At 47.9% G+C, this 17,204-nt stretch overlaps 1 protein-coding gene across 1 annotated transcript in view; it reads right to left on the reverse strand.

Annotated features, from left to right (window-relative positions):
- Positions 1–10,623: 10,623 nt before the first annotated feature.
- TRIM29 (tripartite motif containing 29) overlaps positions 10,624–17,204 on the reverse strand; it is a 31,934-nt gene continuing 25,353 nt past the window's right edge. The window contains exons 8-9 of the mRNA XM_080366517.1: positions 17,045–17,121; positions 10,624–14,188 (exon numbers count right to left, since the gene is read on the reverse strand). Coding sequence (XP_080222643.1) covers positions 14,126–14,188; positions 17,045–17,121 — 140 coding nt within the window. The 3' untranslated portion in view covers positions 10,624–14,125. The remainder of the gene's footprint in view (positions 14,189–17,044; positions 17,122–17,204) is intronic.

Raw genomic sequence — 17,204 nt, forward strand, 5'->3', positions numbered from 1 at the left:
ATGGAGAGGGGAGCTCAGCTTTATTCTGAGGGCTTGTTCAGGCATTTTTCTCTCTCTTATTTGTTATGCTTATGTTGCGCTTTGGAGGAAATTCCCCCAGCACTCTTCACTGAGCATTGGTGTCAGCTGGTGTGGTCCTTGCAACTCAACCTGCTGCTAGGCTGGGAACGTCCTGATTTATGACCACATCCCTGCTAATACGCTTGAAGCGATGATGATGGGCCAGCACCCAGCTCACAAATCCAGCTGAGATTTGTCATGCCAAATGCCTTGCGCTGATTACTGAACTGGTGTCTCTGTGCCTGCATCTCAAAGTCTGCTCCTCTTGAGCATGTCTTGGCTTCTCTGCAAGCCTGTAATTTATCCGAGCTGTGAAGCAACAGCCACGTTTGCTCCAGTTTCGCTTCAAGGTTGCTTGCTTCATGTTGCACAAACATAGGAGACAGCTCATGTATGAACTAATCCTCTTCCCCCTGGCTTTGTCCCACAAGTGGAGACAGCAGTTTACTGAAGCTCTTGATGTGTGGCTAATCCAGGTCCCTGCATGGAACCTGCTGGAAACTTCTCCTGCCCCTGTTGTCCTTGTTGCTGATGTTTCCACTTGCACCTGCAGATTTTGCCAATGGTATTTTTTCTTTTGGTGCCCAGTAACTTCTCTTTGGATTGTGTTGTAATTGTCTAGTTCCTGGCTCATGTGAAAGGTCTTCAGACAGGTCTCTGAATTCCTTGAGGTCTGTCTCTGCCCCACATTGGAGCCCTGCGCAGAGGCTCCATGGTATCAATTGCATTAGCATTGCCTTGGCCATCCTCAGCCTTTGCAAATAGGCACTTGAGTCTTCAATTCTCTCTTTTTTTTTTTTTGCCTCATCCTCCACCAAAGGCATAAATGGGATTATACTGTAGCCCTCCAGATAGTCATGGACCCAAAACATGAAAACAATGGAGCTATCTGCCAGCATAAGTGAATATGGGATTCAGAGTCTAATTAGATGGGGAGACTGGGAGCAAATATGTAAATACCAAGACAACTATTGTAAAGAATATTTTTAGATATTTGTACTGCAGGATTTCTTGATTTGCTGCTGGGACTGTGAGGTTTCTCTCTGTGGTCTCTTAGGAAAGAAAAAAAACAACATGCAAAACAAACCAGTGGTTGTCTGGTTTTGTTTTTCAAGTATGCTGAAAAGGGGGAGGGCAAGTAAGCATCACTCAATTAAGAGGAATATGATGGAAAGGAAAAAAAAAAGGTCTCAAATATGATCAGCAGCCTGATCTCTCTGAAGAGCATGCACATGGACATAAACATGATGTGACAAGGTAATGTCTGAAATATCTAAAATATAAAGAGATCCAACAAGGGTACTCCCCACCCCTGTGCTACAGAAACCAAGCCATGAGACACGCTTTTAAAAAAAAAAAAAAAAGTTAGAACTAGAAATGCCTGGCAAGAACAGTTTAACAAGTGCTGCTTAAAAAAATGGAGCAAGGAATAGTAGACAAGAGGGGTACATGTCCATTCTCTGTCCCTAAGGACTTTGTCTGGGTCCTAGTACTAGACGTCCAGATGCACAGACATCCTCAGAATGCCATAGAAATGCCCAGCATTTTCTGGATGAGACACCGCACCTGGACAGACTTACAGGGAAGACCCACAAAGGTACTTGGGCACTTTTTGAACAGTTGCCCCTAAGTGATGTGCTCAGGGTGAGGCAGGACGAGGAGCATCTTGCTCTGCAGCCCCGAGCTGAGGGCGAACAGCCTGCTCTTTGAATTGCTGCAGGAGGCTGCTACGAGGATCTGGCTGGGGATCTGGCCATTGCATCAGGTTTACATGGGACCTGGGGCTTTAAACGCTGCCGAAACAACAGCCCCAGGCAGGAACTTGTGTTCTATGGCAGGTAACAGAGTTTGTAACATGCTGATTGGCAGAATTAAAGGAAACTGGTCTTACTGGTAATGCAATTGCCATTTAAAACCACCCAAACAACCTGTGAAAAAGAAGTTGCCTAGAGGAGAGTCTGGCCTTTGAGTAAAAGCTGAAGGAAATTACTGTGGTACCTCAGGGGAGACTCTAAAGAACTGATTTAAGATGGGTCATAATATTTCTTAGTACAAATTGCCCTGTGTAATTTCTTGTCTGCCAAGCACTAGCCTATCTCCACTCTCAAATCCCTACATCTCCAAGAACCTTTCCTCCCGTGATCTCTTTTCATCCTCCTTTCCTGAACTCTTAACCCATCTGCTTTAAATAGAAAGCACCTTTCCCTTCTGCTATGAAATACACTAACAGTTATCCTTAAAGAGGAAACAGCCACTTGCACAAAAGTGGGTTTCTGCATTGCTTGAACTCCAGCTCTATCTTTTCAACCCACCAGGGACCTGCTTCCAGACAGGAAAATGCTTAACATCTGAACTGCATCCCACAAGCAAATTTATAAATGTTCTGAAAGGAAAAGAGAAAGAGAAAAGACAATAACAGCCTTTGAGCTGGAAACCTGATTTGCCCCATGACCATGTTTTCTCTGTGGTATGATTTTTGCCAATTAATATTCATGATATTAAAAGGAGATGCCATCCAGAAGCCACAAACTAGCGATAATCATGTTGACCACAATTAGCTTACCAATGTCATCTTTTTCTCGCTGAGCTTAGTCTGATCAACTTTAATGGCATATAGTACTGACAACCCCTTATAATATTAAGTGCAGAAGCTTCACTTCTGTTGCTGTTTTGGAAAGCTGGTAAGCAGCTATCTGTTTTGGGGTTTGGTGGTTTTCATAGTGTCTCTCAAAATCTGGTCATTGCTTCTCTCATCTGACCTCCCATCACTGCTCTACAACCACTTGGAGCTCTCTCAGGGCTGCTCAGAGGAGGATGTTGATTGTCATTTCTGCTAAGGGGAAACCCATCTCCCACTAAGACCTCTGTAGTGTGCTACAATAATTTAGGAGTGTATCTAGAATTCTTTGATTTGAAAGCGCGAACATTCTGGTATTGTCATAGCAGGCGTTATCATTGTCTCTGGAGAACGAAGGATGTTCCCTTTAGGTGCACAGGTATCAGTAGGTAACAAATGGAAGTAGCTCGCTCACATTTGCAGTTCCAGGAGAGTTCATAACCTGGCCTGGATTAGTAGCCAGCAGGAGGGCAGCTTGCCACAGCTTGATGTGACCCCTTTCTTGGTCATCTTGAGGTCTCTGTGCTCTTGGAGACAGGAGATTCAGCTTCTGCTTGCTAGGGAAATTCACATGATGTGAGTCAGGCAATTGCTTCCTAGATGACTGCTAGCCTTGTTTCTAGTGAGCACGATCCGAATGGAGCCAGCCCACGCGAAGCCTTCGTTACTGGGTCTAAATGAAACGTGGCTGTGGGGCAGAGCCAGCCCGAGCCATTCCCAGTTTGTCCCCTTAGACACATCCAGCTGGCGCCTGCTGTAACGCTGCCTGCATCTCCTGGCCCACAGCGCTGTAAACTCTGGGAATCTGATGCTGGGGCATTAGCCATGACAGCTAGATTTTTCTTTAATTCTACACAGAAGTTTGTGAGAACCAAGATAAACAAGATGTGCACAGGACATGAGGCGTGGAGTCAGGAAGGCAAACCCTGTGCCCGAATTCCATTTTCAAAATACAGTTGTGATTGCAGCTGTATCACCTCCTATCTCCCTTCCACCGCACAGGCGGGGACCTCAGCATGGGTAAACTATGGCAGAACTTCTCCTTTTTTTTCAATCTCAAGACCCTCTGATTTTTTTTTTTTTTTTTTGGGGGGGGGGGTCAGGAAATCCACAGACCCTCTCGCATGGCACTGCCTCAGCAGCTTTTACTTTTGACCATGTGAAAATCACGCTAACGTTCTGAACATACACTTCTTATTTCCATTTCACCTCTGGTCTGTTGCTGCAACATGTGGTTTTTCTCTTTGGTGTTAAGCGATGCTTCCCGTGGTTTGGGTGAACCGCAGTCTCGGTGCTGATGGGGTGACTCACTGGCATTAACTGGTTGGCAGCGGAGCCAGAAGAGCCTCAGTCCTTTGCGGTGTTAACCACAGAGCCGTGCCCTTGCCCTTTGTGAGACCTTGGCATTGCTTCTGCTGCAGAAGCTAAGCTCCTGGCCCTCGGCAGCTGGGACTGCAGATCCGTGGAGACCTGGTGCTCTCCTGCCCATCACCCCCCCCGGAGCCGGGTGGCTGGGTCTCACCTCTGGGCCTCCTGTCACCTGACCTGGTGCCTGCCAGAGGGCTGGAGAGGCAGGGCTGCGGCTTCTCCCCCTTGCCAGGGCTGCAGCAGCAAGGGGAAAGTGGGTGGGGTGGGAGCCTCAAAGACATTTTGCCATTAAGTGGTGTAATTTAGTCTCTGCTCGATGTTTTGATTTTGCCCAGCTGTGTCTGTGTGCATTTAGATTAATCCTGTTAGCTGGCAGAGGCAGGGCTGCCTGCTGTTTATCAAGAGTGCTTGTGTGATTTCTGCTTGATATGCAGTTGTCTTGGAGAGGAACTTTGCAGCCTCACTCCTTGGGGTGGCGGGGAGTCAGAAGGGAGAGCTGCTGAGGACAGGCTGCAGTCTTCCTCGAGTGTCTGAAACGAGGGAAAAGCTCCAGTGCCTTGGTCGCCCAGAGGGCACCGATGTGTGGCCGTCGTATTTTGTCAGGGTAGGAACCAGCTGGTTTGTGCCCATGGGTTTGTGCCACCGCCTGGCTGGCACCGCGACTTCTCCTCATCGTCTTTCAGTCACTCGCAATGAGCAGAGAAAGAAACTCCGCTCTGCAAGTGACAGGAGCATCTTTGGAACTGAAGAGTCCAAGCTCTACCTCTCCCTTTGCCAGGGAAAGTATGGACCACTTATTGAAATTAATTGCTCCTTTAACAAATTACTGCTCATTAACCAAACCTCTCTGGCTGTGCACACTCTTAGCCTGTCTTATCTATGAAACGAAAAAATATTACCCTTAAAAAACATCTCCTAATGGTTAGCATCGCTGAGTTGACTGGCCATAACTCTATCAGCATATGATGAAAAGTGATGCCCTGTGTTCCTACCCACCATAATAATAAAGCATCATAATACAGCACACAGCTTGGAGCTCCTACATGGCTGGCTCGGTGTGGAATATCTTGGCAAGTCCCGCAGCAACCTGAGGAGTTTGATCCCACGGTAACAGAGATGGGTGCCCAGAGCTGCTGTCCTGGGTCAGAGAGAGGAGCTCTGCCGTTTTATTTGTGTGCAGAGATTTGTGACCTTGCTCATATATTTCGGTAGTCTAAGTCAGTCTCTGTCCTAGACCTTTTTTTTTTAATTCTACATATTTCAGTGAAACTTTGCTGCATTAGGTGTGATGGAAGTGGGGTATCTAGAGAGGTTCAAATGGGGATTAATCATTTCTCTGGGTAATGAAAACACAAAGTTACTATGTTTAGTTATGAAGGGCAAAAGTCCCTTACGCCTACTGAACATGAGAGTATGCTGGGATGAGATTTTTGTTCTTGATTATTTCTCTCTACTTCCTGTGCAGCTGTTCTTTTAGAAGAAGCTAATGGATTTGGGAATATTCAGTCATTACATCTCCCTGAAATTATTTTTCTTAAAAGTATATAAAATAATAAATGTTTCAGTGGGAAAAATTTTCTTTTTCTTATACTATTTTTTTCCCCAGAAAACACGTTATTCTGTTTAGGTTCCTCTACTTCTTTGATCGTGTGTATTATTCCATCTTTCCATCACCTCCTAAGCACTGCACACAAAATATTAACCTTACTAACCATATTCTGTGTATCGATGTCTGCACTGTTTTCCCATGGTGAGTTTAATATATCGATTCAAAGGCATGTCGTGGATGCCCAGCTGCCCCCGCCCCCATGCTGCCTTGCCAACCCCCTCATTTTGATCAAGATTTGACTTTTCAGCCGATATGACTCTTGCCTCAATAAATGTGCTACACTGGAGCAAACAGGGTGGAGGAAAACCCTCCATCTGCTGTTTCTCTGCCTTAATGCCAAGGATCCCGGTGATGCCGGCAGCCTCTCCAGGTAGAAGGTGGAGCTGCGCTGTAACCCTGTGTTCCCTGCGCTAATAACACCTTTAATCTGCGAAGTGGTTTTCAAATGTGCTGAGATGTTTGCACAACAGTTGTTATCGGAGAAGCATTTTTATGAGACCAGACTGTATAACTCTTTGCTGCCACATACTCCTGAGCTAAGGGACAAGCGGATTCAAAATAGGATTAGATATGTTTGAGGAAAATAATCCTCTCCTGGCTGGAGATTAGACCTCAAGTTCCTCCCTCGCTACAAACTCCTTTTTTGACCTTAAGCAAATCTCACCTTCTCTGTGCTTCTGTCCCCTGTGGTTGTAAAATGGGGATTCATATTTGCCGTAATTTCCACGGGAAAATAAATGCACCAGACTTCCTGATGCTGATGCTCAGCTGTTACACTAATAAGGAGCTACATCAGATACGTAGTTAATAGGATTTAAAAATACTAAAAGTGGTATTAATTAAGGACATAAGCTGAGTACTAACTGATGGGGTCATAAGGAAATAGCTCTCCCTAAACACAGTTTAGCCCACATCTGTCTACTGACATCTTCTGTTGAAGCATCTGGTACTGTCAGATGGGTTACTGAACCAGATGGACTTGCTCTGCCACTTGTTTTAACACTGCCTTTGTTCATGCATCTCCTGACTGATTTCCCCCTAAAAGTTTCCATTTTCCATTTGCTGTATGTCAGTGGGGATTGATTACTACAGAGCAGAATCTATACCTTACCCATGTGGAAACCTGATAGATACAACAGGCTTGATTGGGACTGAGACTTTTTTTTTTTTTTCTAATAAAATTGGAAATCGTAACTGAATATTGCTGGCTGGTGTTTAGACTTCGGTGGAGTATGGTGGCTGAATGGGAGGAAGATCTACAGAAAATTTCTCTTGGAAGCGCATGATACTGAAAGTCAAGGTCACAAATCTGTACCACTGGCCCATGTCTATTTGTATTAAACATGTGCCTTGGGTCCCTCTTGCCTGTTCTCCTCCCCACCAGGCCACCACTGCGCTCCCCGCTGTGCGTGTTTGCTAGCCCACCAGGCAGCCGCTCTTGCAGCCACCAGACACCCGGGCGGTGAGCTGCGTGGAGGGTGTTTTGTGGACACCGAGCAGTTCCCACCGCCCACAGAGCCAAACGGGGCGCTGAACAGTTTCTCTGCTGCCGAGGTTTGCTGATGGGTTGGGACGAGGAGCTGGATGCCCTCAGTGACGGTCCTTGGCCCCCACAGACCCTGTGGTCAGGGTCACAGCAAAACAGGAGTGCAGAATTCCACATGTGCTGCTCCTGCTGTTGTGTGGGAGAGTCTGATAAAACGCCATCAGGCTGGGAGACCTGGGGCGCTCCTGTCCCACCCACATGCTCCGTGTAGGTTCTGCTGTGCCTGCGACACTCCCAGCATCAGCCAGCTGAGTATCTTGCCAGGAACAGCTGACTGGTGTATTTTAATTAGAGCGAGAGTAAATTACATCGGACTACGAGAACCCGACTTTTTCACAACGGCTTGGGGAAATGGAAAGACTAGCATTTTCAATTTAAGGTTTAGTTAGATAATGCCTGTTGGTGCCAGTAGATTACAGAATGGATATTAAATCCTCCAGGATTTGCAATGGGAAAGTACTCACAGAATCCATAAGCAGGCAGGAGAGCATGGCTATGGAGCTATCGTCCCCTGGAGGTCCCGAGCAGGAAGAGAAAATGTGAAGTAAATCTTTTCTTTGAAGGAGGCTCCATGTAAAGAGCACACGCACACAGGCTGTGGCCTTTAAAGGTTTCCCTGTTAAGAAGCTTTCTTGCTCCTGACAGCAGCCAAATGGCACGTGAAAAGGTAATGGGGTCTGTCAGGCTGGTGGAGCAGGGAAATGCCGGGCTGGAATACCGAGGGTAGTGCTCCTGCTGTGGGGCTTGAGACGGTCCCACAGAGACCTTCTGCGCATCCCTGTGAGACCGAGACAGCCGTCCTGAGTTGCAGGGACCCAAACGCAGCTCCCCAGCAATTCTGTGCTGGGCTCTTTCATAAAATCCGTGTAAGCTGATGCTGATGCTGATGCTGCTGATGCAGGGCTGGGTGAGCAGCCCCTGGCAGCGGCAAAGCAGACTCTTGCTGATGACTCGGGACCCGCTGGCCGGCTGAGCCCACTCCAGCAGGACTTGGGGGCACCTAGGGCTCGCCAGGTTCTTCCTGGAGCTCGCCAAAGCCAGGCTAAGCAGGTTTAGGGTGCCAGCCATAGGAAGATTGTCCAACACTGCGGTCCAAGGGGGACCAGCTAACACCATCGTAAAGCATCTGGTATCACACCTTACCAGACAGCAAATAGCCTGAGGTAGTGTTGGACCAAATCTGCTTCAGGTCCTCCCTGCAATGTATCCAAGAGCACAGACTCTGGCATCAGCAACACCAGGGAAGCTGCTCCCTCCTCCCTGTGCCTCTGCCCCCGATGAGGGGACTGCAGGCCATGCCTGCCTTCTCAGGGAGAAAGTGTTGAAAACTCATATTTACATAACATGAGTTATATTTACAAAACACTGGACATCCTGCAGTAACAAGTAACCAGAAAGGGCAAAAAGTTTATCCTTCATTACCCTAATATGCAGGAAGCTCTGCCTGACAGTGCATGGCAACTGTTCCAGGACTAGATATATGATCAATGGAAGTGTGCAAGATTACTGGTTTAAGTGCACTAAAATGCACCAGTTAATTAGCGCAACTATCCATGCATATTTTGTCTGGCTTAGATGTTTTTTTTTTTCCTCTAGGTTAAGGGAAATACAAACCTGTAAGGAGTTACCCTACAATTTTTTCATTTTAGAAGCATTATTTCAACAATTCTTTCTATTGAGTTGAGAGCCATTTAAAAATCCACGTAGAGGAAGAAGCTGAGGTAAAAAGAACATATTGAACCAGTTTTGTATTTCTTATTGTTGATTTTTTTGGGTACTGTCTGGATGACTGTGCTGTGACATGTTGGCCTCACTTGTACCAGACAATAGTGTTTTCTGCTCGTCTGTCTGTGAGCTGTGGTGACCTGGTCCGGGAGAGCTGAACAAGATGAAAAATGTTTTTTCTTGTGATGCATTGAGGTAGCAGAATTACCGGCTGTACCATATCTGCAGATGTTTAGTATTTCCTATTCGTTTCCAGTCCCATGTGCGACAGATCCATGTCCTTTACATGTTGGAAGTGATCTCCTGCAGGCAGGTGCTAAGCCACCCCCAGGGTTATTGCAATATTCAAGGCAGAATCTGGCCTTGACTGAGGGTCTGAAACTGGTGTCACCGTGCCCCTCGGTTCCAGCCTGGTCTGTGGGAAATGCTCTGTTATTCTGCATCGCTTCAAGGTCTGTAGCCTGAAGAGCTAAAAGTCTAAAGATCAGATTCTTGGCAATAGAAGCTCAGAAGCTACTGCAGCCTTTGACTGAACATCCCAATAGTTTTATTAAGAACGCATCCCTGTGTTTTATGCTTGCTAATTAGCAAATTCAAACACTTTATTTCTGTGTTATCTTTGTGCAAGAGAGTGGCAAATTTATGTCATTAAAATATTGCAAAAAATTTAAAGGTTCACAAGCAATTAGATTTTATTATTCTTGTTTATACCCTTGAAAAATTGATCATTTTAAAACTTTGTAGTTAATACGTGCAAAGATAAAACAGTGGCCTGTCTTGCCCTGGTGCCAGAAGTCAAGTGATTGAGTGAGCTGGATGAATTATTAGAGAAGACCAGCTTTTGGAGGTACTTGCTTTGGTTCTTAGCTGACGGTTGCAGCCAGCTGACACCCAGGAAGAGGGTCCGTCCCCATGCGAGTTATGTTTCCCTTGGACTAGCAAAGATCATGCAGCATTCTAGTTCAGCAGCCCTTCATTAAAATATGCTAGCAAAATTCAGCATGATTATTTTTTTTTCTATTTGTGTGACAGTTTCACTCCTTTTTTTGACGATCAAAAGGCTGATGACAGTCAGTTGCACAGCAATATACCCTGCACCCCCCTGGCCTGATGCCCCCCGGGCTGTCGGTGGTGGGCTGCGCTGGGGGTGCCTGGGGACAGTATCAGGCTGGGGCAGGGGAGCTGGTGCGGTAGGGGGGGCGGCGGGGAGACGTTAGGGTTGCTCTGCCAGGCGGTGGGGGTTTACAAATAAAGTCTGTGCTGAGAAACAGCCTCCTCTGGGCCAAGAAACTAGACCCAGAAGCTTAAACTGTAAGGAAATTGCAAACTACTGGAGGTGAAAGAGGGAGAAGAGCACTCCTGATTTCAGCGCATCCAGGCCCTCTGAAGGGGGGTCACAGCTGCCTGTCACGATGGTAAATTCTGTCATTGAGCTTGGCCCTGACAGCCCAGCTTTGGGTGCCCAAGCGTCCCCTGCCCTTCTGCAGCTGCTGGCTGGATCAGAGACCCCCATCACCCCCGCGCCTCCTCCAGGGATCCCCTTGGGGTGCGAGCTGATGCCTGACCCCAGATCCAACCCCTCCGCTCTGCCTGCGCAGGGGCAGCCGAGCAGTCCCTGACCCCAGATCCACCCCCCTGCTCTGCCTGCGCGGTCCTGCCTCGCTCAGCCGGGCCGGCTGTCCTGGCCCAGGACCCGACGTGTGAAGCAGGCACGACACTGCCCTGAGCTCATCACCCCATCCCCACGCTGCCAGTGCCGCCAGTCCAGTCCTGCTCGCTGCCTCTGACTGCTCAGGCGATCAGCACCATTATTTTTTTTTCCTAGTGTCAAAGAGTCCAGGAGTGCAGACCGTGCTTGTAACTTGCTCCTCTCATGCTTAAATGGTGGAACTGAGATGTTTGCAGCAATTTCAGGACAGGAAGAAGATTTCTCTTTGATTGCTTTTTAATCACAGTAATAACAGTAATGGAAGCAGTGAGTGGAATTGATGGGAAAGAGCTGAGCTCTGTTCTCTGGCAACTCCCATGTGGGGTAAACAAGGAGGATTTACTGGCTTCTCAAGTGAATTGGTAGTATCCTTGCTCTTCAGGAATGACTGGCAGCAATGTCTGGGGAAAAAGAGCTGGTACCCAATAGCTGGCAGAAGAAATATGCCAGGCATCCTCTGGAAAGCTCCCTGACTTAGTGCAGCTAGGGTAAATGAATAAACCTTGCCTGCTTCTGCTCTTACCCCCACAGATCCACATGTACAAGCGCTCTCTTAAGTGGCTGTCAGGGCTGCCTCTACGCATGTCTCCGTGAATCCACATCTTTAGCAGCCCACGAGGGGTTTAGTCTCTCCCTCAGAGACAAGAGAAGCCGTGATATAGGCAAGAAGTCTGAGCCGTGCAGAACTGGGGACCTATATCCCCAGGAGTTTTCAGGTGGGTGGAGGGTCCCAGTGGTGCCCAGAACCAGCCTCCTGGGGAGACCAGGTCAGGGCTGCAGCCTGGACTCGCCCAGGCTGATTTTGCCCAGCACATACGTGAGCAAGCACTTTCCCCCAGTGGGAACTGGCGAGTTAAACTCTGGCAGGGCAGAGGCACTGAAATCATGATCAACCACAGGCTGAGGGGTTTCTAGGAATGCCCTCGCAGGGCAGGACCTGTGTGGCACCGGTGTTCGTGGGCTGACCTAGCTGGGCGTATCTGCAGGGTAGTCTCAGGGTATTACACTAGAATTGCATCCATCAGCCTGGCTTTGACCTTCAAGGGTGTGGGAATTTTCTCTGGGTTGGCACGACCTTGACTGAAAATGTCTAGAAAGCAGCAAAAAGAAAGCTTCTGGGAGCTGGGGAAAAGGGTTCTCCAAACCCCTTGCTTGCATCAAGAATATTTTGAAGAGACTTAACCTCCCTGAGGCTCTGACAACCATACAGACACCAAAGACAGACCTCGCTCCCAGTGTTTTTTGGTCAGACATGGAGCTTTCTCCTTTATTTCTGCAGTATGTTGCACACGTGAAGGGCCTCATTTACATCAGCGCAGTCGTGTCCTGTCTGAGGAGGTGGAATTCCTCTTGCTTTGCTGATCAAGACAAACACGATAAAAACAGTTCATGCACAATACACCTCGACGCCGCGCTGCTAGCCCCCCAGGACTGCGAGCTGTGCCCCGACCCGCTGGCCTCCAGCAGGGCAGAGGGCTGCGGGGGGACCAGGGGGCTGGGAGGGGACACCCGGCATCCTCCAGGCTAACGCAAACGGGGAGCAGCTCCGGTCCTGGTGCCGGAGCGTGAAAAGCTGTGTGTGCAAGGTCTGAGTGAGGCGAGGAAGGGGAGCAAACAGCTGTGGGGCTGCAGAGGTGGGGCAGGGCAGAGCTGGGGGGGTGGGGTGGGGGTGGGGCACTGGGAGAAAGGGGATGTTGCTCCCTCAGGCTGGTCATTGGTGTGCTGGGCGAGGGGCTGCAGACCCCCTGACACCCCACAGGCCTTCTTTAGGGCAGGAAAGAAGCAGGGGGTTTAATATCCAAGTTTTGGAGGAGGAGGAGGGATGATGCCCACATTTTGGAAAATGGAGAGGAGGCGGTGAAAGCTTTTACTGGGACATAAGGGACCCAAGTTATTGCTGGACGCCTGCTCAGGGGCAAAACAAACAGTGAGACATCGGAGGGGACTTATTTTATCCTTTCACACACATACTCAAACCCCTCAGTCTATTTCCTAGCAACTCTACCCTAGTTTCCCTTTCTTCACATCCTTCCTTACTACTCTGTCCCCTTCCCCCCCGGTCATCAAGGAAAAAAAAAAAATTATAAAATAAATGCCATTTCAAGTATTCTGGAGCAAACACCTTTCAGCCTTGGAAGTTTTGTCTGAGGTGTCGGATTAAAAAGCAGCGAGTACCTTTGCACAGGGATTAGCAAGACAGTAATCTTCAGGGAGTGATAGGTGTGACCCCTCTCAGCAAGGCATGGCAAGCATGTGAGGGTAGGGAAGGGGGGGGGAAGCCGTTCCAAAACCCGCTTGAACAGAGCGAACCGTGAAGAGCAGCTGTCAGGTCTTGGTTCTCCGGCAGCTGCTTATCGCGGTTTGAGGGCTCTGGTTCTGCAGTGGGCCATCTGCTCCCATCCACTGGCCTGGGGAGGTTTCTGCATAGCGTGGACCTAACTTTGTCCAAGGGGAAGGAAAATAATCTCAGCGAGATCCCGGAAAGGTTAACCAGCCCTGGCTGGTTTGCAGGCTGGGAGCTGACATGATTCGTCTAGCCAGGGGACAAATAAAAAAATATTATCCTGAGCAAAAAGCTATGGTACTGATTTTCATTGCCCATTGCAGAAAAAAATACCTGAACCACAATATATAAATCAATTTTGGTTTAGGGGAATTAAAAAACCCACCAGAAAACAAAAAGGCCCCCAACACTTACGGCATCTAATCAATCTTACATTAGTAGGGTGGATTTTCTTTTTATTTCTTAATTTGAAAAGGTGGCTGGAGGGGTACTTCAGTGGGATAGAAAGCCTCTCTGCCCTCCCCCAGCAGCTGCCCCTGGGCTGCAGCAGCTCTGACCAGTCCTGCCGGGTGGCTCTGGGGAGGCAGCAGCAGCAGAGCTGAGCTGACGAAGGACCCCGGGAAGCGTGCTGCTGCTGGCACGGGCTGCCATCCCGGGGAGAGCTGGTGTCCCCATCCGAGGCAGGGCTGGGTGACAGGGTAGAGAGGCGTGGGAAGAGCTTTAGCCTGTCACTGCTCCCCGTGGCTGGCTGGGACCTCTCCGTTCCAGGAAAACCTTTGCCCCCCTTCCCCCCCCCCAGCTTGGGACCTTCCCCAGGACTTAACAGCTATGGTCATACACACACACTCAGGATGAGGGGGCAGCTGGAAGAGCAGAGCAGGGGGTGCTACCCAAGCATCCATGCTTCCCGGGAGAAGCAGAGCAGCTTGCTCTGCAGAAGCAAAGGGAAGGGCATCAGCAGAGCGGGAATAAGGAGGTCACAGCAGAGGATGGGGTTACGTTGTTAAGGCCTGCGGAGCTTTCAAGTTGATTAGGTGATTTGGAAAAAGTCCTTGTTTCCTCTAGTAAAGGCTATTCCCTTCTGCACCTTCCCTCTCCCTGGCAGAGATTAGAGCAGTAAGGTTAATATAGTAGCAGGTACATCCATGAAAATCCACAGCTGAGTCTTCACTCCAAGTGCTGCCAGCTCTTCCCTAAATCTTCAGGAATCAAGGTGCCTCGTTGGAAGTGGCTCCATTGCCTTTGTTGACGTAAAAGGGGCGGTAATGTGACTGCAATGGAGAATTTGGGGCATGTGAGTTTGACCTACCTTCTTTTTCTGACCGCCTATACTTCACCCTCCTAGGTAGCCCAACCATACATATCTTAACATACTCCTGTCTTAACACCTTCAGCCTTGCCTCTTGCAGAGCAACGCCACCTTGTTTCACTGCTGGGGGTGCTGGAGTGATCAAATGCAAATGGTGTTGCTTTTTGATATATACGCTATGCTTTGCATGGACCTCATTCCTGAGCCAAATGAGTCTGTGCATCGTATAAAATCTAGACTATGACTCATGGCTTGATGAGAGGTTTCTGTGATAAGAGGAATGTCACCTTTATTTTTATGCTGCTGTCAGTGTCTTTTAATTGCTCACTAACCTGAGAACTCCTGGGAGTTTTCACACTTAAAGCCGTGCACAGTTATGCCAGCCACCAGCTACATCGCACGGTGTTTATTTGTGCTCTTTGGCTGGCAAGGCAAAACTCCTGCGCATGGAAATTCTCACACAATGGTGTAGTGTTTATTTCTGCCTCCACACGTTGCAGAGCCCAGCGCTAAACGTTTGTGTAAATGGAAGCTCTGTTTACTGCCGTCTCTAATTGCGTTTCTTCTCATCAGGACCTACCCCTGGAATTTCATTCCAATCTGCACCATTACAAATGAGCAACGTGTGGCAAAGTTGTGTCGTGCAACCTGGTGACGGCATGGCATGACTGCAAAATGCAAAAAGCCAATTTGCTGTCCGTGATAGCTGGTTGCACTCTTCAAGACAAAATCTCTAGCCTGGATGAGAACACGTTTATGCCAATGAAGCAGTGACCAAGGCAATCAGGAACAACCATGGTTTTGTAGCGTCTGATCTGTCTTAGGTTTGATCCCCTGCCCAGATCTCACTTGCAGAAGGTGGGAAAGACCTCACAGGAACACGCCGGTACATTTCTGTGCAGCACGCTAGTTGATATTAAGCACGGCAGGGGACTGGAAGCATGGGCAGAGCAAACCCAACCCATTTTGCTGCTCAGTGCTGACTCCCAATACCGCCCTCTCAATGTTCCCTTTTGTTGAAATTCTTTTCATTTTATGGCTTTAATTTCCAATATAATTAAGAGGTGGAAGAGGGGGGCTTAATTTTAAAGAAGTCCCCGTGGGTTAAAAAAACATTCCTCCTTAAACTCAAAGTATAGTCCTTTGTGAAAATCCATATTTACAGAACTTTTAGAGTGTGTATTACTTAAATACATATTTAAGACTATTTTAAAAGCTAGATTATTGGCCCAATAGACCATAAAAGCTCCTGCAGAGCTGCTGCAGTCCACAGCGTGCATTTCTATTTTGGGACTTTTTAATGCTTATATTTATCAACTCAATTGTTAGGTTCAGGGCTATCTGGTGAACACAGGCTATAAAAATAAAATAGCCGCTACAAGTGTATGCATGAGAAAGGGGTACAGAAAAAGACCAGTGACTTCACATGAGAGAAGTTACCCAGGCTTTCTCCATGGGTAAAGCACGGGCTGCGTTCATGGAGCACAGCGCACTGACTGTGGTGCAGTGGGTTGCTTATTGCTAAGACCACCCTACCCACATCCACCAGTGCCCAGGGCTAACGGAGACTCCGCTTTCCTGACCAGACTCCCCCAGTATACCCTCACCATTAGGGAGGACAGGTTGGTATCTAAAATCACTGGGAAGAGTCTCCATCTGAGCACACATGATAAAGCCAACGCTCCTTTGGAAAGGTGGCGATCAAACACAAGACAGAAGATACTGCAAAACTCTGCTGTTCCTAGGAGGTACGTTTTGCTGTAGCCCATTCAGAGACTCAAGGCTGGGTTTTCTGAAGGTGATGCAGGCTGCCAAGGAACATCCCTTTCAGAGGCATTCATTTCCTCGCGGGGCCTTGAAAACTGAGCAGAGATGTACAGCTGCAGTCCTTGGGCAGCCGCTTTCTAACTGTCATGCATTTCCTCTGCTTTCTTCCTTCATTGCAGGAACCCTCTCTATTCTTGACCCTCTGCTTCTTACAAGTCTTATTTCCAGGAAACAGTAAATAATCTTTCACAGATGTATAATCAGAATTCAAAAAATAGATTTCATCTGCGGAGATGGGGGCAAAAACTTGACGATCTTAATTCAGATCATGCAAGATCTCAAGGCAGCACAGTGTGAATGGATGTTAAAAAAAATAGATTAACTTAGTGTTTCTGTGGTTGTGCATTAACTGTTTGGTAACCTTGTATATTTAAGATTACAAGACCTAAAACATCACTCTCCTCTGCCCCTTATAATGCACCCTTACCTGCTTAGGGCTAGCAGTGCGAAATGAGTGACTTACAGATGTTCTAGGGATTTATGATCGTAGCCTGACCCCTCATCTTTGATGTTGTATCTGCCCACTGTAGGATGTAATTAGCAAGATACTTTTATATGGTTGTCTTTCGTGTCATTTACACAATCTGTGCCTTCTAAATGTCACAGACTACTAAGAGTGTATGATATCCCTGCAGGGAGGAAAAGTAGTACAGATAGCAGCACACGTGCTACCTGTATTTGTATAGCTTCTAGAAGCCTGGATCAAATTTTAGACGAGGGCAAAATCTTTTCAAAATGTCATTTTGAAGTATTGATTATTCCTACAACCCAGAGCTGTGGAGGTGGCAGCGGGGGGCAGGTGTTAATCTGCATCCCTCTGTGGATGCAGTTAGCCACAGAAAAAACTAATAGAAGCTGTTGACTTGAAGCTCTCACTTTCCCATCTCCAAAGGACTTAAGCCCTCATCTTGAAGTCTCAGGTATCCCTAGAACAGACAGTTCTCCTGCTGAAGCTGCGCACATGCTTTCACACCAAGGGTATATTTCTTACCAATACGGACTGCTTAGAGGATTTCCATGTCTGTGGCGTCACCTTTGCAGACTGGTGTCTCACTATTGAAGGGTAAGCTGTGACAACATAAAACAGCCTGTTATAGATCAGTCCCAGCCACCATCCCCATCTCCCCTTGCGAGCACCAAGATGAGTAGCA

Source organism: Falco punctatus (assembly GCF_963210335.1).
Source record: "Falco punctatus genome assembly, chromosome: 16".
NCBI lineage: Eukaryota > Metazoa > Chordata > Aves > Falconiformes > Falconidae > Falco > Falco punctatus.